The following is an 18,565-nucleotide window of genomic DNA, read 5'->3' on the forward strand; positions in this document are numbered from 1 at the left end:
GTGGGGCTACGCAGGCGGCAAGGGAGGAGCCCCGCGAGACCGAGAGGCGGGGCGTCGGCTCCCCGACCACAGCTTCTCAGGGGCGGGGCTCCTGCAGAGCATCCCTGCGAACCTAGGCGAGACTGGAACCGCTCTTTGTTCTGGTTGCTGCTTTCTAGACGCTCTGGCCCCTGGGTCCGTTCCTCGCCTTCCCGCTCTCTCCTCCCGCCTGTCCCCTGCATCTGGGCCTGCATCCCCTTCCCCAACTTCTTCGTCCTATATCCTGCCCTCACCCCTCCCCCAAACTTCTGGTCGGTGCCCTTGCCTGTTACCCTTCTCTCCACCCTCCCTCTTGCATCATCTTCCCCCTGGTCCCCTCTTGGTTCCTCCTTTTCCCAAGGTCTGGGTCGCTCCGCCCGGCCCCGCCTCTCCAGGGATGTCCCCTGAAACCCCGTGCCCATGGTCCTGACGCTGCTTCTCTCCGCCTACAAGCTGTGCCGCTTCTTCGCCATGTCGGGCCCACGGTCGGGCGCCGAGCGGCTAGCGGTGCCGGGGCCGGACGGGAGCGGCTGCGCTGGGCCGTGGTGGGCGGCGGGCAGCCGCGGGCCCCGCGAGGTGTCGCCAGGGGCGAGCACCGAGGTGCAGGGCGCCCTGGAGCGCGCGCTGCCCGAGCTGCAGCAGGCGCTGTCGGCTCTGAAGCAGGCGGGCGGCGTGCGGGCCGTGGGAGCCAGCCTAGCCGAGGTCTTCCAGCTGGTGGAGGAGGCCTGGCTGCTACCAGCCATGGGCCGCGAGGTAGCCCAGGGTCTGTGCGACGCCATCCGCCTGGACGGTGGTCTGGACCTGCTGCTGCGCCTGCTCCAGGCGCCGGAGCTGGAGACGCGCGTGCAGGCTGCCCGCCTGCTGGAGCAGATCCTGGTGGCAGAGAACCGGTGAGGGGGCCGGGCTGGGGCGGAGAGCGCCGCGTGGTGTAGGGTCGCAAGGGCGGTCGAGTGCCTCGGTCTCCCGTGTGCCTCGCACTGTGGCTTTCCTGCCTCACCTCACAAACCCCTGCATTATATCCCTGTTGGGGACCAGCGTGTCCATTTTACAGATGAGGAAACTGAGCCCTGGGAAAGTTTAGTGACTTGCCCAGCGTCACACAGTGAACTAATGGTGCAGCCAGGATTCACTCCCAGAGCTGGTGGGGTGAGAAATGAGAGAGGGGAGGAATGGAGTAGCAGGACAGGAATCTGTCCCTGGTTCTGAGGATGGAGCTGGGATCCCATTGCCCAAGCCCTCTAAACCCACAGCCCTCCTCCCGATGGGCCTGGATATCCTTCCGTGCTACCTTCTCTCTGCCATACCGTCTCACTCCCACTAAAAGAGAAAGAGAGCATTGCTCAGAAAATAGGAGGGGGGACCCCTTTCCTCTTCCCCCAGGCTGAAATGAGTGCTTACCTAAGGTTACCTGCTGCCTTCATGCCACCCCCAGCAGTCCACTTCCTGCTTCCTCCTTTTTCATTTTGCTTCATGTAACAGGACAGACACGATCTCATGCTGTGCCTGCTCATGGGAAACACGATGGGTGTTTTCAGTTGGGATGGATGGTGGGGGAAGAGAAAACTGAGGTGTGGAGCTAGGCAGGGGCCACAGTATGTGTTCCCTACATCTTCCCCACACGTGCCAAGATACAGTAGGTGGGGTCCAACTGAAGGCTGGTTGCTATGCTTCCCTGCCTCTTGGGATCTCCCCTGGAATATGAGGACCACTGACCCACTTCCTTGCCCCTCTAATGCCGGAGGAGACCAGGCTGTCACACTCCAGTCTCATGCTGAATTCTCGGGCCCTTCAGGTTTAGAAGGGTTTTGGAAGGGCCGCTTTCCATTTATGAAGCTCTCAAAGGTGTGATGCGCATGGATTAGGGGCGTTTTCCTTGCCCTTTTCAAAAAGTAAAGATAAGCTTGTGGATGGTGGAAATGATACAACTTTCAAAAGTGCATGAATGAAGCAATTTAAGTTGGGAGGCCCAGTTAGGATTCTGCTTGTTCAGTAAGTCATTAATCTTCTATCTAACAACAGGTGTCCTGTTGGGGATGGGCTGTGAATGTGGAGGGCTAGCAAATGGAGTGGGTGCTCACTGGATGTGGTGGGCTAGCACTGAAGGGCGGGTCCTGTAGGCCTGGTATGTGGGATAGGGCAGCTATAACTAGAACTCCTGGAGAATGGGTGCAGCCAGCACCCTAAGAAGAGGAGGGCTGCAAGATGCAAATAGAACTGATACTTTTCAAGGTTGAAAATAACAATCCTCACCTGGTTCAGAACTACTGAGAAAGGAGGCGCACTAACCGGTGTCTCTGGTCCCAAGAAACAACGTGTTGGTGTTGGCATCACTTCAGGACCAAGGACAGAACCCAGCGAGCCAGGTCCCGATCAAAATCCTTCCAGAGAAAGGCATAATCTCCCCACACCTCTGCACTGCTCCGAGAGGAGGCTGGGAGGGCAAGAAGGGAAGAGGGTGATGACACACTGAGAATTTGTGTCTATGAAATTTTTTCCTTCCTCCACCAACCAACTTCCTCATAAAGAAGTTTCTTCCATCAGTGCACCCACTCCTTTTGCCATTCCCTTTCCTGCAGCTCTCTTCTTCCCTGGGTGCTGCCACACTCACTGCCCGGGAGCCTAGGTCACAGCTCCACTGACCCTCGAATACCAGGAGAAGCCCAACAGGGTAGGGCGCTCTGAGCCTGGTCCCACCACACTCTTACTGCTAGCCCTCTAAAGTCACAGCCTGCCCCCTTCAGGAGACCATAATGAGGTTAAATGGCTTTCCCAAGAATACACAGTGAATAAGTGGAGGTGACAGGTTTTTAAAAGAAAGAAAGGAAAAGGAAAAAAAAAAAAAAACAACCATGGCACAAAAATTCAAGTGCAAAGTACAAAAATGATACACACTTAAACGTTCTTCTTTCTGTTCACTGGAGGCAAACCGGTGAAACAAGTTTCTTGTACGTCTTTCCGAGAGAGAGTCTCTGCATATAACAAGCACTTGCATATATGTGTATATTACATATACAGGCTTATATATGGACAATTTACCCCTCTTTCGGAGCTGTGATTTGATCCCAGACCCACAGCCTCTCAGACTGTAGAACTGAGTGAATAAATGTCACAACTAGCACAGAGTTCAACTCTATAAAGGTGCCAAGTGCATAGGGGAAGGTGAGGGCTTGGGTTCAAGAAATGCACAATTGCACAGTTTCCTGGTGGCCTAGTGGTTAGGATTCTGGGCTTTCACCGCCATGGCCTGGGTTTGATCCCTGGTCGGGAAACTGAGATCCTGCAAGCCTCGCGGCCAAAAAAAAAAAAAAAGAAAGAAATGTGAATAAAGTCCTCTCTCTGAATTGATGTTCCTGAACATGCCCTTCCCTTCATTGAGCCTCAGGCGGGGTGTTGTTGGATTAGATGACTTCTTAAGCACTTCCTGGTTCTGATATTCTTGGAGTATATATAGTCAGATTGTTCTGGAAGCACAAAGTGCAGACGAAGGATCTTGAGCCCTGGAGACAGAAAGATGTGAGTTCAAATCCCAGCTATGCCTCTCACCAGCTGTGTAACCTGGGCATGCCACGTAACCTCTCTGAGCCTTGGCTTTCTCCTTGGTTAAAGGAACAATTGCAGTGCCGTCTGCCCGAGTGCATGACTAGAACCCATCTGTTCCTTTGGGCTACAGAGAAGTTCAGTGATCAGCTCAGCAAAGCTGTCCTGGCCTCAGGCCATGTTCTGGGCTCAGCTGGGCCCTGCAGTGGACACAAAGTCATAAGCACTGTGGTCACTGTGGTGCTCACTGGGCAAGGACTCCATAGCTGGCTGGGCCTATAAGTCTTTGAGGGACATCACTGGTGGAGGTCAGGAAGACAGGACACTTTCACCTCTGCCTGGAGTGTGGCAACTCTCCTGTCTCCTCTCTTGGCCTCCAAGCTCTCTCCCTTTGACCTGTCCCCCCCACAGCAGCCAGAGCGAGTTTCCTAAAACATATGTGTTAACCAGGTCACTCCCCTTCCTGAAGCCCTTCAGTGACTCCCCATTTGCCATCAAGATGAAGTCCAAATGCTTTGAGATGGCTCAAACGGCCCCCAGGAACTCTTTCCTCACTCTTCCCTTGAAACTTCCACCTCAACCACTTGAAGTAGCTTCTGCTTTTTGCCCATTTAATGGGTGTAAAGTGATAGCTGGTTTAATTTTTATTTCTCTGATTACTAATGAATTAGAGTATCTCTATTTGCTTGTTAACGTTTCGAATTTCCTTTGATAAATTGCCCATTTGTGTCCTTCGCCCCTTTTCTGTTGGATTTACTGCCTTTTGCTTGTTCATTTGAATATGTATTTATATATTCTATATATGAGTCCCTCGTTGATTTTATACTTTTCCTTGTTTGTTTTAGACATTGCAAACATCTCTGGCTTTCTTTCTTTTCCTGGAACGTGCCAAGCTCATCAGCCCTCGGGGCTTTTGTCCTTGCTGTTCTCTCTGCCTGTTATGCTCTCCTTCCAGATACTGGCAAGCAGGGGTCTCTGGACATTTAATTCGCAGATGTCACTGCCTCAGACATATCCCTCCACCCAGGCACTCTCCATCACAGCACCTGGTTTTGCTGTCGTTTTGGTCAGATAACTATTATCCTGTTCATTCGCTGTTTACTTGCTTACTGTTTGTCTCCATATTAGCTGTTATTAGCTCCAGTCTCTCTTAGGCATTGTAAAACTTCAGCCCCTACTGCAGTGCCTGGCACACAGTAAGTCCTCAATACATGGTGTTTTGAATGAATGAATAAATACACCCCAGTCACACAGCATAGAGTGCAGAGAATTTTGATGAAATGAACACTTATTGAGTCTTTCCTATGTGCCAGGAACTGTGCCAAGCACTTTAAATGCATTTTTACATTAGTTCTCGTAATAACTCTATGGGGTGGGTATGCACTTTATCCTATTTATGAGATGAGGAAACCAATAAAGATAAAGGAAGGTACCCAAGGTCCCACAGCCAGAAAATGGTAGAGAAGAAACCAGGACCCAGGAGATCTGCTCTAGAGCTAGAATTCTTAACCACTACACATGCTGATTCTCCAGGGAAGGGTGTCTGGGAAGAAATGGGTGTGGCCAGGATGGCGCACCCTTATAATCAGAGAAGTCTGGTTGTCCCAGGGCAAGAGATGAGGGAGGTGGAGGAGGCAGGGAGGACCAACCAGACTCATGTACTATTTGACGCTAGCGAGGCCCAGAAAGCATAAGTAACGAGGCCCTGGGTTAAGATAAGCACCCCGGGCTGCGGCACCTCCACTTCCTCCCTCCCGCTTTCCTTCGGCAGGGACCGAGTGGCGCGCATCGGGCTGGGCGTGATACTGAACCTGGCAAAAGAGCGGGAGCCGGTGGAGCTGGCGCGGAGCGTGGCCGGCATTTTGGAGCACATGTTCAAGCACTCGGAGGAGACGTGCCAGCGGCTGGTGGCGGCCGGCGGCCTGGACGCGGTGCTGTACTGGTGCCGCCGCACCGACCCACCGCTGCTCCGCCACTGCGCGCTGGCGCTGGCCAACTGCGCGCTGCACGGGGGCCAGGCGGCGCAGAGGCGCATGGTGGAGAAGCGCGCCGCCGAGTGGCTCTTCCCGCTCGCCTTCTCCGAGGACGAGATGCTCCGACTGCACGCCTGCCTCGCCGTGGCGGTGCTGGCCACCAACAAGGAGGTGGAGCGCGAGGTGGAGCGCTCGGGCACGCTGGCCCTCGTGGAGCCGCTAGTGGCCTCACTGGACCCCGGCCGCTTCGCCCGCTGCCTGGTGGACGCCAGTGACACCAGCCAGGGCCGCGGGCCTGACGACCTGCAGCGCCTTGTGCCGCTGCTTGACTCGTCGCGCTTGGAGGCGCAGTGCATCGGGGCTTTCTATCTCTGTGCCGAGGCTGCCATCAAGAGTCTGCAGGGCAAGACCAAGGTGGGTGCGGGTGTGGGGGTGGGTGGGGAGGGGGTTAAAGAGAAACTGGGAAGGCGCCCCAGAGGAAATGACATTCAGCTGGGACTTGAGGAACTTCCCTGGCGGTCCATTCGTTAAGACTCCACGCTTCCACTGCAGGGGACACGGGTTTGATCTCGGGTCAGGGAACTAAGATCCCGCATGCCGGTGGCACAGCCAAAAACAAAACAAAACAACAAACAAAACAAAAACAAACAAAAAACTAGGACTTGAAATACACATGAGAGGTGAAACAAGGAGAAAGATGAGGGACCCATCATTCTGGCCTTGAAGGCAAGACCAAGGTTTTATGTAGGGGACATACATCTCTGCATGATCTCTGTGTTCTACAAAGATCACCCTGACTGCTGCGTGGAGATGGGGTAGGCAAGGGTGAGGCTGCAGGCAGGGGGGTCAGATAGAAGGCCATGGCAGGGGGCAGCTGGGATGGTGGAGGTGAGGACCAGGGCATGACAGCAGAGGCAGAGAGAAGCAGATTCCAGAGGTACTGAAGAGACAGAGTTAGAACTTGGTGGATGGCTGGGTGAAGGAAGATGAGCAGCTGAGGATACTCCTGGCTTTGGACAACCCAGTGGATGGTGACAGTGCTACTGAGATAAGGTGAACTGGGTGAGAGTTTGAGGGTGGAGAGAAAGTGAGTTCAATGGGACAGATGGAGTTTGAAGTGCCTGAGGGATGACAACCTGGGGTGCTCCAGTGGGCCATTCTGTCATTTGGGTCTGGAGTCCAAAAAGGAGATGGAGTAAACAGAGGCAGGACATCCCTGTGTCAGCTAGATAACTCCCACCCAAGTCCCAAAGGGTCCCCAATCTCAGAACCTGATATGCAGCCTTTGCCCTCTGCTTTAAATTGCTGTGTGACTGTGGGTACCTGGCTTCCCCTCTCTGGGCCTTTATGTGCCTCACTTTTTTTTTTTTTATGTGGGATATTCTTTTTTTTTTTTACTATTTATTTATTTATTTGGTTGCGCTGGGTGTTAGTTGCAGCAGGCAGGCTCCTTAGTTGAAGCTTGTGAGCTCCTTAGTTGTGGCATGCAAACTCTCAGTTGCGGCATGCATGTGGGTTCTAGTTCACTGACCAGGGATCAAACCGTGGCCCCCTGCATTGGGAACGCGGAGTCTTATCCTCTGTGCCACCAGGGAAGTCCCTATATGCCTCACTTTTGACCTCTGGAAAACTGAAGGAGTGGACCACAGCAGCAGTTCTTACCCTGGATGTGAGACTAGTAATAGTTAAATTATCGAAAGTTTCTGGTGTTAGTTTTTTAAATATTACAGAATTAAGATTATCCAATAATGTCACTCCCTCCTTTGTATTCCTCTGGAGGTTTGGGGGGTTAGTGACCGCTGGTGCACAGGGAGCGGTGCACACTGCACGGACCACCCTATCTGTGCGACAGTGGTCATCTGGGGCTGGACAGGGGTCATCAGAGGAGCGTGTCTCACAGGTGATTGTCACCCATCACGTGTGTCCCCATAGATGCCGAAGAGACTGTTGTGTTAGGGGGTCTCTGAGGCCTCTTCCAAGGTCCAGTGTTCTAGGAGCTTTTGATTCTCCTCTGCACCCCAGAGTTGGGCCCTGGGAGGACTGGCTTTACAAAACAGGCCATTCTGTTTTGGGAGGAGGGATTTAAAGGGAAGTAGGGAGTGAGGACCCCAAGGAGTGGGTCTTGGCAGCAGCCATGACACCAGCTCTGGCACCTCTTTCCCAGCAAGGCCAAGTGAGTGCAGTTCAAAATAGACATAGTGAGCCCTCACTCTGTGCCCTGCAGTGTGCCAGTTATGGGACTCCAGGGGTGACTAAGACATGACCTCAGCTTACAGTCCAGTAGGAATTGCACTATCAATGAACAACAGTAGCATCCAGAGTGTAGCACAAGGCCTAACTGGAGGTATGGGCCAAGCTGTGGGGCAATCAAAGCAGGCTGCATGTTGGAGGTGCCAATCAATTTGGATCCAATGGATGAGCAGGATTCCCACAAGCAGGCTAGAAGAACTAAGCGTCTGGAAACACCACAGGTTGAGTGAGGCCCAGAGGTGGGAGAGCCTCCATGGGTGGGTGGCTTGGTGAAGGGGGAGTAGAGCGGGGATTGATGGGCAGGGGCTGCACTGTGCCAGGCCTGGCAGCCATACTGAGAACTCGACTTGATTTCAGGGCAGATGGGAGCTGTAGAGGGGAGGCATGAGAGGGACTTACCTGGTCAAGAGTTGAAGGAGCTTCTGGAGGGGGAATCCACAGGACCTGGTGATTTATTGGATGAAGGCAGGGCAAGGGCAGACGGTGGGGTTTTCAGCGGTGAGAAGAGGCGAGGGAAGGGACCAGGCACGTTTGGGGGCGGCTGGTGAATTGGTGGGTCCAAGACATGCTTTCCGCACTTCCCCAGGTATTCAGCGACATAGGTGCTATCCAGAGCCTGAAACGCCTCGTCTCCTACTCCACTAATGGTACCACGTCGGCGCTGGCGAAGCGCGCGCTGCGCCTGCTGGGCGAGGAGGTGCCGCGGCCCATCCTGCCCAGCGTGGCCAGCTGGAAGGAAGCCGAGGTCCAGACATGGCTGCAGCAGATCGGCTTCTCCCAGTACTGCGAGAGCTTCCGGGTAGAGCCGCACGGGGTCGCCGGCCGGCGGTCGGAGCAGGCGCATCCCCGAGGGCCGCGTGGCCGCTAGGGGCGCCCTGCACACAGGCGAGCGCGCCCCATTCCGGCGCAGCACGCCAGCGGCACCAGGGTGGACTTTTGGGGGTGGGGAGCCTGTACTCAGTGTTTTTCGGCGTCATTCGGTTCTCATCTGGGTCCCATCCGCCTCCCCCACCGCCATCTCCAGGTCCCTGCTCTTGATCTTGTGCTGGGTGGGGTGCAAATGCTGAGGATGGGAGCCTTTCCTTACATCTGACCCCTCCTCCAGGAGCAGCAGGTGGATGGAGACCTGCTTCTGCGGCTCACGGATGAGGAACTCCAGACCGACCTGGGCATGAAGTCAGGCCTCACCCGCAAGAGGTACGGAGCCTCCAGCCCGCATACTCCCCCGCCCCGGGCAGGTCTAACTAAACGCCCCCGCCGCCTCTAGCCAGTCCCAGTCAAGATCTCAGCATCCTCTCCTCCCTTGGGTGCAGATTCTTTAGGGAGCTCACAGAGCTCAAGACCTTCGCCAACTACGCTACATGCGACCGCAGCAACCTGGCTGACTGGCTGGGCAGCCTGGACCCGCGCTTCCGTCAATACACGTATGGCCTGGTCAGCTGCGGCCTGGACCGCTCCCTGCTGCACCGAGTGTCGGAGCAGCAGCTCCTGGAGGACTGCGGCATCCACCTGGGCGTGCACCGCGCCCGCATCCTCACGGCCGCCAGAGGTCAGCCTGCCCACCTGGGCCCCTACCCCTGCCCCTGCCCCTGCCCTGGAGGGGTGAGGGGAGACACATGGGGGGGGCGCTCAGAGCCTCACTGCGGGTTGATTGAGCACGTAGGCTGTGCTGCACTGGGCTCTGAGGATGCAGATGAATATGTTGCACTTTGCCCTCAAGAAGTTCCCAGTCTGAGGTGGGTAGGAGGGTGGGAGGAAGGCAGATGTATAAACAGGCACGTGGCTGCAGGAGCTGGCATGCCCAGGACTCCAGTGGGAGCCTAGAGGAAGCACCACCTACCCTGTCCACCCAGGCCTAGGCTTTGGAGAGGGGAGGATGCCTGACCAGGTCTTGAAGGATGTGTTGGGGGTGGGGAAAAGAGTGGTGGCAGCAGGAAGAGCAGCCCAGGCAGAGGGAGCCGTACATGCAAGTGTGGAGGTGAGACAGCATGGGGGCTGGGTACAGGGGATGTGGGCGGGAAGACAGAGGGCTTATCCTGTTAGTCCACAGCTGACAAAGTATGGGTGCTTTAGGGAGGTCGTGAGAGCAGAGTGGATCCTAGGGCTCTAGCAGCCCTCTTTATTTATTAATTTAATTTACTAATTTACTATTTGGCTGACATTTATTGTCAATTACTAGAGGCCAGGTCCTGATTATGAGATATTATGATTAATGAGATATTATCTCATTAATCTCTACATCCATTCTGTGCAGTGGGTGTTTGTTTTTTTAAAGTCAGCTTTTAAAACTTTTTAAAGAATAGAAGTGGTATAATTTAACTTAAAAGTGTCCAGTTTGAACAGTTTTGAATGTATACCCCTGTGTAACCATCATCATAATCAAAGATAAAGGACAGTTCCATCACGGGTGTTAATTTTACAGATGATGAAACTGAGATTTAAATTCATTTTGTAAGGTTATAAGTCATTAAATGACAGAACTGGGATCTCAACCTCTGCCTTTATACCTCGTAAAGAGACAAACGTCTGTGACTGTTGTCTGAATATTATAAGATGGGTTCTTTTCATGCATGCATGCATTCAATAAGTATGTACTAAGCTCCCACAGGGGACAAGGGACTGGGCTTTGGCCCCATTCTTTTGCTTCAACCAAAGCAGATTAACTTCTATCATTTTTACATTGCAGCTCCCAATAAATCCCCAAGATTTAATTTTTTAAAAACAAGAGAGTGCTACAGCAAAAATAGCTTACAAACACCTCCTGTAGGGAGTAGGGAGCCATGCACAGCTTTGAAGTGGGGGCAATGACACACTCAGATTTGGATTTTAAGCAGAGCTCTCTGGTGCCTGCGGCAAAAAGATTAGACTGGGCAGGTGTGGATCTGGAGAGACCACTGAGGACGCTGGAGTTGAGGCCTGGACACAGGGACGGCCCTGAGGCTGGAGTCCAGGATGTTGGTAGGCAGAATCCACAGAGCATGGTGCCTGACCCTGAGCATTGAATGTCAGCTCCATGAGGGCAGGGTTTGTTTTGTTCATTGCTGTATCCCAAGCACTAAGAATACTGCCTGGCACACAGAAAGCACTTAGTAAATATTTGTTGAATGAATGAGAGGCAGGAGTTGAGGCTGATACCCAGGTTTCTGGCTTTGGTGGGAGACTAGGAAGAAGTGGGGTCTGGGGAGGATTTGGGATGGGTTGGGTTTGGAGTACCTGTGGGCAGCTGGCTGTGCAGGTCTGGAGCTCTAGTGTAGGCCCCATCTCTCCACCTCTCTGACCCTTTATGGAGCAAGCCACCCTGCCTGGGCTGGGCTGAGAGGGCTGGGTATGCAGGAGATGATGTACCTCGTGGTGAATGATGGGGAAGGCCCACCCTCACCAAGCCGTCTCTTGTCTGCTTCAGAAATGCTACACTCCCCGCTGCCCTGCACCGGCTGCAAGCCCTGCGGGGACACTCCAGACGTCTTCATCAGCTACCGCCGGAACTCGGGCTCCCAGCTCGCCAGGTGAGGAGGGGCGGACAGGCAGGCTGCCTGGGGCCTTGTGGGGAGGCCGTGGCAGTGACACAGGACCTCTTTGCAGCCTCCTGAAGGTGCACCTGCAGCTGCACGGCTTCAGTGTCTTCATTGATGTGGAGAAGCTGGAAGCGGGCAAGTTCGAGGACAAGCTCATTCAGAGTATCATGGGTGCCCGCAATTTTGTGCTGGTTTTGTCGGCTGGGGCTCTGGACAAGTGCATGCAGGACCACGACTGCAAGGACTGGGTGCACAAGGTAAGTGCTGGCCTCTGTGTTCCCAGCATTGGCCTGTGGCCCAGGGCACAAGGTCCCCGTTTCATTCTTTCTCACCTGCATATACTCCAGCAACCTCCATAGCCCAGCTGCAAGTCAGGAGCCATGGCTCTGACTGTAATAGGACTTGAGCAACTTACTTAGGTTCTCCGAGCCCCAGTTTTCTCATCTACAAAAAGGGGGTAACTTACCTGTCCTGTTCACCTCGTAGAATTGTTGTGAGGGTCAGAGAAGGATGAACATGCTTTGAAAAATAACCTCTGTGAGGGAAGGGGGGCAGGAGAGCATAGTGACAGGCACAGTGGAATGGTTAAGAGCACAAAGCTGTGAGTTTAAATCCTGGCTCTGGCTTTGGGCAAGTTACTTAACCCTAATGAGCTTCATGTTTACCACTGGAAAGTGGGATAGTTATAGTACCTAACTCCCTAGGATAGTGTTAGGAAGATTAAAAGCGGTAAAATTTGTGAAGTGCTTAGCAGAATGCCTGGCACATAAGAACTGCTGTATGATAGTAGCAATTACGATTATTAATAGAATTTTTGTGAGTACTACCACTGTTTAATTCCCCATTGTATCCTGAGTGCCTAACGCATAGTAAAAACTCATTGGGAACTTGTAGAATGGATGGATGGATATATATCACATCTGTAGGTTATTAATCATTACTCGTTAGTCAGGAACTGGGGCCAGGGCAAAGGGAAGCAGTTGTCATATGGATAGGGCCCTTGTCCTAAAGCAGCTGAGGAGACAAGGATATGACCAGAATGACTAGATCATACATAAATTGGTGTCAACGTAAAGCCGGGTAGGCGAACCTCTTACTTGCTATAAGAATATGGAGAAAGGAAAAAAACATCAAGGGCTGGAAAAATCCGGGGAGGCGTCGTGAAGGAAGCAGAACTTGAGAAGAGTCTTAAGAATTTAGGCCAGTGGAAGAGAAGGCATCTCAGGCAGGGCAACAGCAGGAGCAAAGAAGAAAAGTAGGCATGAGGGGCTTCCCTGGTGGCGCAGTGGTTGAGAGTCCACCTGCCAATGCGGGGGACGCCGGTTCGTGCCCCGGTCCGGGAAGATCCTACATGCCGCGGAGCAGCTAGGCCCGTGAGCCATGGCCACTGAGCCTGCGCGTCCGGAGCCTGTGCTCTGCAATGGGAGAGGCCACAGCAGTGAGAGGCCCGCGTAACGCAAAAAAAAAAAAAAAAAAGTAGGCATGAGAAGGGTGCCAGAAACCTGCATTATCACTGGTATTGCCTTCTCCATTTTACGGATGAAGAAACCAAGGCTCGGAGAAGTAGAATAATTTTTCCCATGGCCACACTGCCTGGGCAGAAATCAGAACTGGGCTTTGAACTCCTCTTGTCTATCTGACTCCAAAGCCCATGCACTTTCTTAAGATCCAGCTTTGTCCTACGTCTCAGATCTGAAGGGTGGGAGGGGAGGTGGTGAGATAGGATTGGAATCAGCTGCCACCAGAGTGACTGCATCTTTTCCCAACTCCGAGTTCAGTGATGTCACGCCAGTAGCTTGAAATCAGCCATGGTGGGAGTAGTTACACTAAAGAAATTGGTAAAAACTACAAATCAGGATTTTATTTGTTTGGTTGTTTTTTTCCCCCTCTGGAGAGCTAGTTGTTAAACAGGTACCAGCACACCACTGGCTGGATAAGAACTAAGAAACCAGGTTACGGGGTTCCTAAAGGCAGGGAGAAGACCTGTGCTGAAAGCACTGGCAAAAGGGATCCCATGAGGGCAGTGATGCCATACCAGTGGGTTTTAGGGAGAAGGCTTCACACTAGGGTGCAGCCCAGATTGACAGTGGGGAAGAGGGTCAGGCCCCAGAGGCCATATAGGAGGGTCTGAATACTGGTTTTGGTTTGGGGAGGGGATGCTGGGTCAGAGAGACACCCTGGAGGATCATGGCTTAGAGCAGGTGGCAGGCGGCCTTCTGAGAGAAAGGGAGGAGTGTCTGTGAGCTCCGTGAGAGCTCAGACCTTGCCCTGTTCGTGCTGCATCCCTGATGCCTAAAACCATGCATGGTACAAAGTAGGCTCTTGAAGAGTTTTTAGAATAATTGAATCAATGATTAAATAGATGAGTGATTCTGATGAAGCTGAGATGACTGGGAGAAACATACGTATCTACTAGGTTTACTAGGTCAGACTGGCCAGCCTCTGAATCGGTACAGTGAGCAGTGTGCTGTCTTTGCTTCTGTGTAATTCTGGATGAAACAAATGTCTAAAGGTTCCCACATAAGTTGCTGCAGGGCCAGAATTCATCCAAGTGCTCAGCAGAGAGGCAGAGGGCTTGGTTGAAATAGCCTTGGACTTGGAATCTGAATGCTTGAGTCAGAGACCTGGCCCCCTCCTGGGCTGGGCATGTATGTGACTTGGGAGCAAGTCCCTCCCCTTCGCTGGGCTTCCTTCTTCTCAGTTGTAAAATGGAGAGGTGCCCCAGAAGCCAATCAGGGTTGAAGTTATGCAGATTCCTTCCCCAGGAAGGCTCTGCTCCACGAGGGTGCCTGGCGTCCATCACTGTCCCAGCCAACTGCAAGGAGGGAGGAGCGGGCAGGTGGTGGGAGCCTTTGCCTTGGACCAGTCCCAAAGGCTCCATCATCCCTCCTTGGTTGTTTTTAGTACTGAATTGCCTCTGGTTTTAAAACTGCTTTCCTCAAAGCCACATTTAGTGGGTAATCAATATGGAAAACCACAAGTGAACTGCACTCAAAAAGTCCAATCCTTGTGGTACCCCCTTGAAAGGAAAAAAACATTCAATAAGCACTTACCAGAGCACCCATTAATAGGAATATCCTCAGAACAACCTAGTGAGGTAAGTTTTATTATCCCCACTTTACAGAGGAGGAAGTAATAACACTTGTTATTTATTTAAAGCTACACTGCATGCATACACTGCATGCTAGTCGCTAGCCTAACCACTTGCCATGGGATAGCACAGTTATTTCTCCCAGCAATCCTGCAAGACAGGGACTATCATTAACTCTATTTTAGAAATTAGAAAACAGAGGCTTTGAGAGCCTGTTGTTTTTGCCTCAAATGACAGAACCTGTGTCAGAGACTTGATGTGAACCCAGATCTGATGATTCCAGAGCGTAACCCCTAAATGCTATGCTGTCTCATTCATTCATTCAGCCAGTCCACTGTTAAGTATTTAGCAAAGGCAGACTATGGGCAAGGCTTTGTGAAAGATGCTGAGATACAAGGTGAGTCAAACCTGGACATGGTTCCCACCTTTATGTCTGGTGGGGAAGCAGATATTAAGTAAATTACTCATTAGTGAATTTAAATTTTTAAGTGTAGCATGTGATGTGGAACCTATGAGAACCTATAACAGGGGATCTGACCTGGTCAGGAAGTGAGGGAAGACTTCCCTAGGAAAGTTGATGGAGCTCAGATCAGAAAAATGAGTTGGTATTAGCTAGGTGAAAGGGCAGGGAAGAGTGTTCTAGTCAGAAGAAGCCCTGTGGGGGGAGGGAGGTAGCAAATCTGAGGGACTGCAAGGTCTGTGTGGCTGGGAGGACAGCGCAGGGATAGAGTTTGAGAAGTGAGCTGTGGCCAACCGCACAGAGCCTTGAACTTTATTCAAAGAGCCATGTAGAGTTGTGAAGTTTTAAGTAGGGGGGGTGACATGATCAGATTTGCATTTTGCCAAGAGTAGCTAGGTGAAGGGGCAACATGGAGAATGAATTAGAGGAGGCAAGAATGGATGAGAAGAGACCCGGTAGGGGCTAATGGTAATACGGGGTTGGAGCAGGGCACTGGTGGGGGTGGAGGTGGAGAAAAATGAGAGGATTTGAGAAATAAATAAGGACTACAACTGGCAGGGCTCAGGGTGGATCAGTTTGGATGCAGGGGGTGCGATGTACTTCTTGACACCAAATTTGTGCGGGCTTTTTCCCATACCAACAACCAGTTCTCCATTTCACCAGCGCCAACTGGCTGTCCCACAATTCAGTTCAGTTCTGACACTAACTACCCAGCGGGAGCCAGTGTCAGACTCCGTGGTTTAAGGGATCAGTCTCACAAGTCGGCTCTCACTTCAGACCCAGTCGCAAGGCCCAGGCCACCTGCACTGCTGTCTGACTCAGCTACAAATGCAGGGGTTCCTATGACCACCCCCCTCAGGTTCAATAATTTGCTAGAATGACATGCAAAATTCAGGAAAGCACTTTACTTAACTATTACTGGTTCGTTTTAAAAGATACAACTCAGGAACATCCAAATGGAAGAGATGCACAGGGCAAAGTAAGGGTGGGTGGGAGCGTGGGCAGGGCTTCCATGCCCTCTCCGGGCCACCCTCTCCACACCTAGATGTGTTCACCAACCTACCAGTCCTTAGGGGTTTTATGGAGGTCTCATTATGTAGGCGTGATTAAGTCATTGGTGAGTGAACTCAGTCTCCAGCCCTTCTCCCCTCCCTGGAGGTGAGGGGGGCACTGAAAGTTCCAACCCTCTAATCACAGCTTAGTCTTCCTGGCCACCAGCCCCCATCCTGAAGCTATTCGGCAGAGCCCCACCCCCCAGGTCATGCGAGAGGGCTTTAGGAGCTCTGTACCGAGAACCTGGAACAAAGGGCAAATGTAGATTTATCATACCACAGGGGATGAGGGAGAAGTCAACGTGGACTTCACGGCCAACATCCCCCCTTAGGCTCAGCCTGGCCCCGAGGTCCCTGGATGGGGCTCCACGTGTCCTCCTCTTCCCCTCTTCTTCCTCTAGGAGATTGTGACTGCTTTGAACTGTGGCAAGAACATCGTGCCCGTCATTGATGGATTCCAGTGGCCAGAGCCCCAGGCCCTGCCCGAGGACATGCAGGCTGTGCTCGCCTTCAATGGCATCAAGTGAGGAGGGGGCAGGGCGGGTTACACAGGCCCCCAGCCAGCAGCTCCCTCTGCCCAGCCCTCTGACCCACCAGCCTCTGCACCCACAGGTGGTCCCACGAGTACCAGGAGGCCACCATCGAGAAGATCATCCGCTTCCTGCAGGGCCGCGCCTCCCGGGACTCATCTGCGGGCTCTGACACCAGTTTGGAGGGTGCTGCACCCCTGGGCCCCGCTTAAGCAGTCCCTAATTCCCAAGCCCTGCCGTGACCCCCCATTTCCATCATCCCCCCCAATGGAACAGCTCCTCAAACCGGCTTCCCTGGGCTGAGACAGCCTGGGCTCTTCTCAGGAAATGGCTCTCTGCCTCCCCCGACCCTCACCGTCCACCTCAAACCCAGCTTCCTCAGTATCTGGAAAGGGAAGGGAAGCCAGGCATTGGGGGTGCTAAGACCTCCCCTAGCCCCTGCCCCCAGGTCCTGTCTCGGGCGTGGGAGGGTCATTGCTCAGCTCTGGAGACTGGAGAAGGAGGGTGTGCTGCACGCTAACCCCTCTGCTGCCCTGCCAACAGCCAGCCTGAGTAGAGTGAAGGCAGGCAGCCTCGGGCAGGGCTCAGTGCAATGGCCAACCCTCACCACCAAGCAAGGGCTTGGGCCCAGGAGCCAGCTAGGGATGAGAGGCTAGCCACGGCTCTCCACCGAGACTGCGCCTGGCCCCGGGCTCACCACTTCCTGCCATCCTGTGGCCTTGCCCTATAACCACTCAGTGCCCTTAGCTGGCCTGGTCTGGTCCCAGGTCCACTCCCAGCCTTCCTGATGTGCATCCTCCTTTGCCACATCTGGGGTCAGGGTGAGACTGAGCCGGCCCTCACTCTGGCTGGTCTGCAGCCGCGGCCTGCGCTCACCGGTGCACGGGAGCCCCCTGCTTGAGGCTGAGCAGGGGACGCTGCCTCTCGAAGAGCAGCTAGCCACCCTACCTGGCCTTAGTGCTGTGTGCCACGCCTCTGCCCATCATGGCCCAGCTCCCTTCCTCAGCCCCTCACCCGTCCAAGGCTGCCCCCGAACTGGCTCAGGGGGAGCTGGGGCGAGGCAGCCCTCCTGTGGCAGCAGCAGTAGCCTGGGCAGAACCTGTAGTTCCCTGGGAAGAGGCAAGATCCTGAGGAAGGGCATGGGGTGCATTCGAATCACCTGGGAATTTTGTTAAAATCCCATTCAGGACACCTGGGGTGGGGCCCGAGTTCCTGCATTTCTCACAAACTCCCACCTGGGCTGAAGCTGGCGATCAAGGAATGATACCTTAGGAAGCAAGACTGAAACACAAATGCCTCACAAACGTTTGCCATTTCCCTGACACTTCACTCCATGGTCTCTCATCATCAGAGCAGCCTTACCTGGCATTATCTCCATCTTACAGAGAAGGAACTGAATGTCGTGCCCAGTTTCCCAAGTCACCAGTGGCAGCCCCAGGATGCAGACCTGGCCTCCTGGCGCTCAGTCCACTGCCGGGGGGACTGAGAATCAGACGGCTTGCTCCACAGACGGCTGGCTTCCCTCTTGCCCCAAAGAATCTAGCCGTGGGGGGACAGACTTTCACAACAGAAGGCTGACTCAGGGGCTGTAAAGAAATAACCGAGCAGGAGTGTCCCTCGGCCCCTTCCTCCACCAGGGTAGGAGAGCAAGAAAGCATCCTCCTTCCAATAAATGCAGGCTCCAGCTAATGGGCTCAGCGGGCACCTGCCCTGCCCCTCCCCTTCCCTCCTGAGGGCAGTGGGTTCACACCTGAAGGCTGGCTCAGCTCCCAGAGCCACCTCCTGCAGGTGCTGGCCAGGCCCCTCGGAGCTCTTGGGCCACATCGTCAGAAAGTCAAAGGTCTCGCTCCAGGCTTGGAACTCCTTCCTTCCACTCGCCTCCCTGTCAAAGATACTGCCTCTAGCCGGTCCTCTGACTGCACTTGACCCTTTTCCTTCTTGCCGCACGAATGCCCACCGGTGTCCTGGATACGACGGTGACTGAGGCAGACTGGATGTTGCCCTCAAGAGCAGAGACAATAACAATACAGTGTGATGAGTCTCCTCCAGGGGAAGCCTTCTGTCTTTTTGTCCCCAATCAGTCCCACTCCCTCCTGAGGTCCCTCATGGGCAGTACTCAGAGAGGTTGCCCAGCACTGT

General features: G+C 53.5%; 1 protein-coding gene across 2 annotated transcripts; it reads left to right on the top strand.

Annotated features, from left to right (window-relative positions):
* The first annotated feature begins 76 nt into the window (after positions 1-76).
* On the top strand, positions 77-18,181 carry SARM1 (sterile alpha and TIR motif containing 1). Of its 2 annotated transcripts, none has more exons than XM_027130395.1 (9): positions 77-908; positions 5,327-5,942; positions 8,365-8,577; positions 8,884-8,975; positions 9,092-9,327; positions 11,182-11,284; positions 11,361-11,550; positions 16,298-16,419; positions 16,509-18,181. In XM_027130395.1, exons 1-9 carry the CDS (start codon positions 439-441, stop codon positions 16,636-16,638), a joined length of 2,172 nt encoding a protein of 723 aa, XP_026986196.1. In that variant the 5' UTR covers positions 77-438; the 3' UTR covers positions 16,639-18,181. The 2 variants fall into 2 exon arrangements, with proteins under 2 accessions (XP_026986196.1, XP_026986197.1); XM_027130396.1 differs by having other exon boundaries at positions 340-908; positions 8,365-8,523.
* The last annotated feature ends 384 nt before the right edge of the window (positions 18,182-18,565 follow it).

Source organism: Aethalodelphis obliquidens, unplaced genomic scaffold (assembly GCF_003676395.1).
Source record: "Aethalodelphis obliquidens isolate GAN/ISIS:26980383/991018 unplaced genomic scaffold, ASM367639v1 scaffold38, whole genome shotgun sequence".
Taxonomy (NCBI): Eukaryota; Metazoa; Chordata; class Mammalia; order Artiodactyla; family Delphinidae; genus Aethalodelphis; species Aethalodelphis obliquidens.

Coding starts and splice junctions, on each gene's coding strand:
- SARM1 (XM_027130395.1), top strand. CDS start 439: ATGGTCCTGACGCTGCTTCTCTCCGCCTACAAGCTGTGCCGCTTCTTC. Junction 9,328..11,181: donor CATCCTCACGGCCGCCAGAG/GTCAGCCTGCCC, acceptor TGTCTGCTTCAG/AAATGCTACACTCCCCGCTG. Junction 16,420..16,508: donor CTCGCCTTCAATGGCATCAA/GTGAGGAGGGGG, acceptor CTGCACCCACAG/GTGGTCCCACGAGTACCAGG.